Here is a 9,650-nt window from a genome sequence, read left to right on the forward strand (position 1 = left end):
ATTCCGGTTAAGCAGGGTCCTGCTCAACAATTAAACAGACTCTGCCGCAACAGTGCACATCAATGCTGTGTGTTCTCTGCACTCCACATCACTGATGTCAATGCTGATGTGTTTTCTGCACTCCACATCACTGATGTCACCGAGGACAATAGCTGGTATCCAGACTCTGCCGCAACAGCGCACATCACTAGCTCGACTCAACGCCTGCAAAAGGCTCAACCCTATCATGGAACTGATATGGTGATGGCGAGTGATGGGAACTTTCTACCCATCACACATGTTGGCTCTGCAAATCTTCCCTCCATGTTAGGTAATCTTCCACTTAAAGATGTTCTTGTTTGTCCTGAAATAGCTAAATCATTGTTGTCAGTTTCAAGGTTAACTAAAGATTATCCATGTAAAGTCTCGTTTGATGGTGATGATGTTGTTATAAAGGACAAAGCAACACACAAAGTTCTGACAAAGGGAAGGGAAACTAACGGTTTGTATAAACTGGATGACCCAAAATATAAGACGTTCTACTCTACAAGACAAGTCAAGACTAGCGATGAGGTCTGGCATCAAAGGTTAGGGCATCCACATCAGCAGATCCTTCAGCTCTTATCTACAAATAAGGCAATTCAAATCAATAAAAGTACCAAGAAGGTGTGTGAGTCATGTCAGCTTGGGAAGAGTTCAAAATTGCCATTTGTTTCTTCTACTTTTATTGCATCTAGACCCCTAGAGAGAGTGCATTGTGATCTTTGGGGTCCTTCTCCTGTATCTTCTGTTCAAGGATTCAGATTTTATGCTGTGTTCATTGATAACTTCTCAAGATACTGTTGGCTTTATCCTCTGAAAAGAAAATCTGATTTCTACTCTATCTTCATCAAGTATCAGTCTTTTGTTGAGAATCTCTTACAAACAAAGATAGGAACATTTCAATCAGACGGAGGTGGGGAATTTACAAGTCAGAGATTTCTTACTCATCTGGAGACATCAGGTATTCAACATTTTGTCTCTTGTCCACATACTCCTCAGCAAAATGGCATAGCAGAGAGGAAGCATAGGCAGTTGACAGAGATGGCTCTGACTTTACTTTTTCAAAGCGCTATTCCACAGAGTTTCTGGGTCGAAGCCTTCTTTACATCGAATTTTCTGAGTAATCTCCTGCCTACAAGTGTTCTCGTAGGTAAAACAAGTCCTTATGAAGCTCTATTCTCAAAACCACCTGAATATTCAGCCTTAAGGATCTTTGGTTGTGCTTGCTTCCCAATGTTGAGGTCATACACTCAAAATAAGTTTGACCCTCGATCACTCAAGTGTGTTTTTCTCGGATACGCTGAGAAATATAAAGGCTACAGATGCTTTTATCCTCCAACTGGGCGTGTATACATCAGTCGCCATGTCATCTTTGATGAGGCAACCTTCCCATTCACAAGTGTATACAGTTATCTTCACAAATCATCGCCCACACCATTATATGGAGCCTGGCTCAAGCAGCTTTCGGATGTTACTGCATCTTGTGCTCCCGTTGCAGACTCTACAGAAGTCCCTGTAACAGCAAAAGAACAAGTTCCTGTTACACCAATGCCAGCTCCAAACACAACAAACGACACTGCTACTATAGACGACATGCCAACACCAAACGTGACTGATCTTGAACATGATGTTGGTGATGTGAGTTCTGAGTGTACGGCAAGCTTAGATCTTGATCCTATAGGCAACAGCTCACCTTCACCAGTCTCAAATGTGCACATATCAGTTACCAATGATGACATCTGCACAACTGAAACAACCCGTGAATCCACTGCAGACACTTCAATTCATCCAATGACAACTCGATCAAAAGCTGGTATTGTCAAACCGAATCCTCGCTATGCTCTACTTACACATAAGGTATCTTATCCGAAGCCTGCAACAGTCACTGCTGCTCTTAAAGATCCAAACTGGACAACTGCTATGACTGAAGAGATAGGTAACTGCAAAGAAGCGAATACATTCTCTTTAGTTCCTGAAACACCGCATATGCATGTTTTGGGTTCAAAGTGGGTTTTTCGGGTCAAACTCAACGCAAATGGATCTTTAGACAAGTTTAAAGCTAGACTCGTTGCTCAAGGATTCACACAAGAAGAAGGCATTGATTATCTTGAAACTTATAGTCCAGTAGTTCGCACAGCGACAATAAGAGCGGTACTTCACTTTGCAACAGTTATGAACTGGGAAATTAAGCAAATGGATTTTCAAAATGCTTTCCTCCATGGTGATCTCAATGAATTTGTCTACATGAGACAACCTGCTGGTTTTGTTGACAAGGATCATCCAAATCATGTTTGTCTTCTCCACAAATCACTCTATGGCCTCAAACAGGCTCCAAGAGCTTGGTTTGATAAATTCAGCACCTTTTTGCTTAACTTTGGCTGCACTTGCAGTCTAAGAGACCCCTCTCTATTCGTCTGCTTTAAAGGAACATACATTATTATGCTGTTACTCTATGTGGATGATATGGCTATTACAGGAAACTCCTCCAAGCTTCTCTCCACTCGCCTTGATGAGCTAAACAAGCAGTTCAAAATGAAATATCTTGGCAGGCTTCACTATTTTCTTGGTATTCAGATTCAATATCACGAAAATGGCATGTTCTTATCACAACAAAAGTATGCTAAGGATCTCTTAGCTGCTGCTTCTATGTCTACATGTGCTCCTGTTGCAACACCACTTCCTCAACAACTGAACAAAGTACCAAAACAAAAGGTTTTGTTCGAAAATCCTAAATATTTCAGAAGTTTGGCTGGTCGACTGCAGTATTTGACGCTAACAAGACCAGACCTGCAATTTTTTGTCAACTATGTTTGTCAGAAGATGCATGAACCTTCAGTCTCTGATTTTCATCTTCTGAAACGGATTCTACGGTATATAAAAGGCACCACTACTATGGGAGTCTCCTTTGCTCGTCAAACAGATTCTAAGCTTCGAGTGTATAGTGACAGTGACTACTCAGGGTGTCCGTCCACTAGCAGGTCCACTGGCGGCTTTTGCACATTTCTTGGCCGTAATATGATCTCTTGGTCGTCAAAGAAACAGCAAACAATGTCCAAAAGCTCCATTGAAGCTGAATACAGAGCCATGTCTGAAGCAGCATCCGAAATCACATGGATCGTGAATCTTCTTCAGGACTTAGGCATCTAGCTACCTGCAACACCGGAGCTCAACTGTGATAATCTCTCTGTTGTTTATCTCACCGCCAATCCAAGCTTTCATGCTCGAACTAAGCACTTCGCCACACACTATCACTATGTTCATGAGCAGGTCGCCTTTGGAAACTTGATTGTCAATCACATTCCTGCACACTTTCAACTGGCGGACATATTCACCAAATCTCTCCCACAAAGACCATTTGAGTATTACAGAGCCAAACTTGGCGTAGGCGTTCCCCCCACACCAAGTTTGCGGGGGAGTGTAAAGAACAAAGCACAAAACGACACTGTTTTGTCAACAGGCTCACATTGTGTCAAGCCCATCAAGCTCAAAGCCTGCGAACAAGATACAAAGAAGAAGCCCACGACTCTGCAACGGTCACCTGCAACAGACAACAAGGTGTTAGCAAAGGAAACCGTACAAAGTACGACAGTGACTCTAGACAATTGATTCAAGATGTTGGGACCAATTGATGAAGAAGAAGCCACGTAATCTCTCACAAAGAACTCTCTAGAATCTAGGTTTAGTCTTATGTGACTATATAAGTGAGCCACTTGCAATGTAATATCTTTAAGGATTGGAATAACAAAGAAACAATCTTTCACCGCTCTTATTTTCTTTCAATAGTAACATAAATCTTTCTTATGAAATTGAGTTTTTATTATGGACTTAAGAATCTAATAAAAAAGACACAAAAACAGTTGGATTTGATAACAAAAGGACGTGGTGGAGTCGGACCATATATATGTTTATGTGCAGTCGTTGCTTCTTTTGGCTTTGCGGATGCTACCATTCACGGAGGAATGATCGGTGATTTATCATTGATGTATCCTGAACTATTTCAGGTTTATATACATTTTAGCCGACTCTCAAAGATCTCGGTTTAAACGTACCGGAGTTTACATGCATGATATACATCTTCTTGCTTTCTTTGTAGTCATTCATGGGGGGTATGGCTGTAGCTGGTGCGCTAACATCAGCGCTAAGGCTAATGGCTAAAGCAGCTTTCGAGAAATCAAACGACGGTCTACGAAAAGGAGCAAGTGAGTTTAAAAATTTGAAAACCGATAGAAACTAACTCCAGTCATCAAAGTGTTTATAAGTTTGTTTGTTCTTTTTTTCCATTCTGAAGTGATATTCTTAGCAATCGCAACAGTCATAGTGTTACTCTGTGTGATGTTATACGCCTACGTGTTCCCAAAATTCCCCATTGTTAAGTACTACCGGAGAAAAGCTGCTTCTGAAGGTTCCAAAACTGTTTCTGCTGATCTTGCTGCTGCTGGTATCCAAAATCCATCAGATTTGGTAACTTCTGCGAATCTATTTTTCTCTTCTTTTTTTTTTTCTTTTTTTAAGTATGTTCTTCTCTCCTAAGCAGCCTTAACTGGCTTCTTGATTTCCATGGAGACTGATGATGATGATTCCAAGAATCAAAGGCTAAGCAACAAAAAGCTGTTGATTCAAAACATAGATTACGCAGTGAGTCTGTTCCTCACCTACGTATGTACATTATCCATTTTCTCCGGGTTCTTATATGAGAACACTGGAAAACATGGGCTAGGCGATTGGTACGCGCTTGTCCTGGTAGCAATGTACAATTGTTGGGATCTGGTTGGAAGGTACACGCCGCTGGTGAAATCGCTCAAGATTGAGAATAGAAAAGCGATCAACTTCGCAGTTCTATCGCGTTATTTCCTAATTCTGGCGTTCTACTTCACCGCAAAATATGGTGATCAAGGATGGATGATTATGCTCATTTCTGTTTTGGGATTGACTAATGGACATCTCACTGTTTGCATTATGACTATAGCTCCTAAAGGCTACAATGTAATCTCTATCAACCCTTTTCCTAAGTAGAGGTTTTAAGATTTTGATTATTAAAACGCAAATATAAACAAATACAATCTTTGCGTTTAGGACATGTAATCTATAACATTTGTTCTAGTTTTGTAACAAAAGCATAATTTGGGTTTTGATTTTTTTTGTGAAGGGTCCGGAGCAGAATGCGTTAGGGAACTTGCTGGCGATGTTTCTGTTAGGAGGGATATTCGCAGGAGTCGCTTTGGATTGGTTATGGATTATTGGTAAGAAGAATGCCTTTTGATTTACAAGGTATAAAGTTGGAATTACTAATGAATAACAAACCTTAATTACGTATCTGCTTAATTAAGGATTTAGTTTTTAACTGAAATATTAACTACTACTATATGATCATATAAGCTTGTAATAATAGTTTTTCTAGATTATATAACTACGTAGAAGATGTGTAAAAGGTTTAACTCATGAAAGAGATGATCATAGTAGATACCTTATGACTTTGTAAGTGTTTCCTGAAAATAGAAAAACATAATTGAGCGCAACGCTGGTGTAATTGCTTTAATCCATTCAATTCAAAAATAGAATGAATGAAAGAAAAACGAAATCACATCAACGCTGCACTCAATGATGTTCATTCAAACCCAGGAAGAATATATATCTTCTTGCTTTTCCGATCACCTTGGAATTGAACAGAAACATAATTTTTATAAGACATTTACAATTTTTGTGTTCGTTTAAAAGCAGTACAATGCTTGTTTGTACTACAAAACGAACTAGAATAGTACTCTTTTTTTGAGGTTCCAAATGTATTTTTGTTTTATAAACTTATAACGAATGAGTTTGCCGAAAAAAAAAGACTTATTACAAATGAAACTTATATAAGTATGTCTTTATATGTTGTGTGAATAAAAAAGACATTGTTACACGATTTTTAATCAGAATTTAGAATAATCCAAGTTTGTGTAATGTACTAATGATCGGTGTTCTTGTGTACTACAGCGAAACACCAACTTTGTGTGTACTACACGAGATCATCTCTACTTCGTCGACGTCGAACTATGTTTAGTCCTCTTTTTTGATGGCTTTTTAGGACACCAACCTTAAGTTGCTCTACCTACTTGAGTGAATTCGAAGCAAATCACTAGATAGGATCATGAACACAAATTCCCTTTTGTACTCCTCAAAAGGGAATGTTACACAACAACTAGAGCAATTTATTCTTTCAGAGATCGATGACCTTTGATAGATAATGGTGTTGTGTTCACTAGTTTGTTTTACAAAAAAAAAGCGTAAATATTATTTCACTGCCAAGTATGAGGTCTTACCACTAAAAAAAAGAACCATCCCCAAAAAAAAACAATAAAGTGAACCATTGCTGATAGCTGACAAGAGCTCAGAAGGCATTTCTTACCTATAAGCCATATCCAGCCTAAACCACATCCTGCAAATGCTCCCCCTAATATAAACATTACCAGCAAATTTCCTAACGCATTCTTCTCCGGGCCCTTCATGAAACCAAACAAGAAATTAATACTACAAAATCAAAGTAACTATGTCGGTAGAGGATAATGTTTATATTTGTATTTGTATTTAATGTTAATCTAAAGACTTTGTTTACATTTTAAAATGTTTACTCATTTTTTTCTAATTGTAAAACCAAATGGTATAAGATAATTCTTTTTCTTCCTTTTTCATTGCATTTGAGTTAACATATCACTCTCACTCAAATTAATAATTACAGAACAAAACGACTACGACACATTTATTTATTTATTTTCATGACTAAAAAACTACTACATACAATATCTTTATTCATTACCAAGAAGATATTTTAATTCCCATGTTGAATTTAAAAAAGAGGTCTTCTTTTTACATTTGGTTGATGTCTGTTACGACTTTAAATCAGATTATAAATTCATACTTATGAGTCTGACTAAACTGGGATTATAATGATGCCGTGTTCATCAAAACACATCGAATGTACGTCCCGACTAAGTCCCACAAATTGTACATTGCTATTAGGACAAGCGCATACCACGAGCCTAGCCCGTGTTGTCCCGTCATGTGATTTCTTGAAGGCTGCTTTAGCTAGTAGCCTAAATGCTGATGTTAGAGCACCGGCCACACCCAAACCGGCTACGAATGACTACGAAGAAGATATCTATACTAAAAATCCGGTTGATCAAAACCGAGATCTTGAATTTGGTAAAATTTATAAACCTAGATGAGTTCAGGGCTCATCAACGATAAGTCTCCAATCATTCTGCCTCGAACAGAAGCATCCGAGAATCCAAATGAAGCAACGATCACGCATAGAACAATATAAGGTCCAATCCCACCATGTCCTTTTGTTGCCAAATCCAACTGTTTCAAGTTTTAGAATAAGAACCGGCCGGTTTCATAAAGAAAAAAAAGTGTATGGTATTAGACTTGAACTTACAATGATGAGCAAGAATGTGGATAATGTAAATAGAACGTAATTGTTCAGGTTACGTTTTCTAGTATTGATTTTTTGATTCTTAGTATGCAAAAATCACGATTGTTCCAAGCGAGAATGGTTGGTATACAAATGTGGGTACTCTTGAAGGATGGTAATCCTATGAAGACATAAGTTATCAACTTTAGGTGCAAATGGATTACTTAAATTAATAGGTTGAACAGGTTGAATGATCATTCAGCCAATTTTTTAAATAAGTTGCACTACAAGAAAACAACCGATTTGCGATGGAAGAATTTATCGCAAGTCCCTCGCAAATCAACAATCGCAAGGAATTCCTCGCAAATCGCATCTCGCAAATTAAATATATCGCAAATCCCTCGCAGTTTGAAAATGTTAATGATCATCACTAACCATATTAACATGTTAATTAAAATGAATAAATACATTTGCGAGGGAACCGTGAGGCAGTAGCGATGGATTAGCGAGAACTCCTCGCTAATCTCTCGTAAATTGCGAGGGATTTGCTAGCGCGCATACCAAATCCCTCGCAGGTCCCTCGCAAATCTATTTAACCAAATTCATAAACTAAGGATTAAATTTTTCATAAACTCAACAACATGCAAAGAGAAAAAGTAAGTAATAGTCATCACATCTCCTCATACAATTAACTCAATCAAAAGCTCAAAAGAAATCCCTAAACATATATATCTTATAAACCCTATACCCTAAACAACACTTATCAACCCTATACCCTAAACAACATTTATCAACAACCAATCAAAAATTTCTTGTCTCTTGATGTTGGTTAGTGATGCTCTCCTTTAGTTTGAAAATGTTAATGATCATTACTAACCTTATTAACATGTTAATTAAAATGAATAACTACATCTGCGAGGGAATTGTGAGGTAGTAGTGAGGGCTTAGCGAGGGATATGCAAGGACAAGTAAGAAATCCAACGCAAATCCCTCGCAATTTGGAAATTCTTTATAAAAAAACAACAAAAAGTACAATTATTCAATCAAACCCATTACATTATCATCATTAGAATCTTCTCCATCATCGGACTCTTCGAATTCGTCTAACATCATCATCTGGAATAAGTCATCGCTAATCCGTCGCAATATTGCGAGAGATTTGCGAGTTGTTGCGAGGAAGTTTCTCGGAGTCGCAAATCTGTATTAACTCCCTCGCAAATTTGCGAGAGATTTATCCGTCGCAAATTTTGCGAGGGAATTGCAAGTGCTCTCGTGTTTCTAGCAATTGACTCGCAAAACCGTCGCAATTTTGCGAGGGCATAGTGCCGTCGCAGATTTCTGTCGCAAATCAACTGTTTTCTTGTAGTGTTGGAAAACTTATTCAACCCATTCAACTAGAAAAGCTGGAGAAATGAACAAATTATAAAAGAAATTTGTTCAACTCTTTCATCTCCTATTTAGTGGATGAATGAGTTGAATGCTATTCAACCAATTTTATTCAACTCATCTTTTTTCAACTCATTCATCCCTAATGCAACCATTTCCACCCTTAATTCTTATATAACCAAAATAATAGATGTCAAGAAACCAAATTATAATCTTAGAATTGTGTAAACCAAACCGGGAAAACTTGGTAGTAGTAATCTCCGACACTTAGCAGACTGTTCCAAGAAACGAGAATACAACAAACAACCATTGCTTGATACTTCCCCTGTTTTAAGAATAAAAAAAAAAATCAGACATAAACAAACAAGAACGATGAAAACTACCTGATCTAAGTTTTGGGTTTCGTGGAAACTAACCTTAAGGTTTTCAGCATCTAGATCCTCGCAACTATCCACCATTGATACTTTTCTCAAATAGTTACAGTCTTACAGAGAACTCCAAATAACATTGCCCTGTTTCAAGATTTTAGATTTGAATAGACCACAATATGATGTTTATTTTGCGTGAATGTGAGGTTGCTCTATTGGAACCTTAGCAATATGATCTTGAATAGTCAGGTTGTTTGTGGATTTCTGATCTTGAAGAACTAACGGGTTTTGTAGATTTCTTGATAGTAGTGCAAAGCTTCAAGGTTTGAGGAATTAGAATTTTAGAATGACTCGATCCTGTTAAATGCTAACATGTTAAAATAAGACTCACAAGTATTATAAAGTTTATAATAAGACTGAACCCTCTTGTTTAATAATTCATTCCAGTTCATGTTTTTTATCATATCTTTTTTTTTTTTTTTTTT

The 9,650-nt window shown here is 37.7% G+C and overlaps 1 protein-coding gene and 1 pseudogene across 1 annotated transcript; one reads left to right on the forward strand and one right to left on the reverse strand.

The window, feature by feature from the left end:
• LOC104737378 (equilibrative nucleotide transporter 3-like) lies at positions 4,037-5,034 on the forward strand. Its single transcript, XM_019234619.1, has 3 exons — positions 4,037-4,220; positions 4,310-4,482; positions 4,585-5,034. The coding sequence occupies exons 1-3, from the start codon at positions 4,121-4,123 to the stop codon at positions 5,032-5,034; spliced, it is 723 nt and encodes a 240-aa protein (XP_019090164.1). The 5' UTR covers positions 4,037-4,120.
• On the reverse strand, positions 6,297-9,255 carry LOC104738449 (annotated as a pseudogene).

This window comes from Camelina sativa, chromosome 13 (genome assembly GCF_000633955.1).
Source record: "Camelina sativa cultivar DH55 chromosome 13, Cs, whole genome shotgun sequence".
In the NCBI taxonomy this organism is placed as follows: Eukaryota; Viridiplantae; Streptophyta; class Magnoliopsida; order Brassicales; family Brassicaceae; genus Camelina; species Camelina sativa.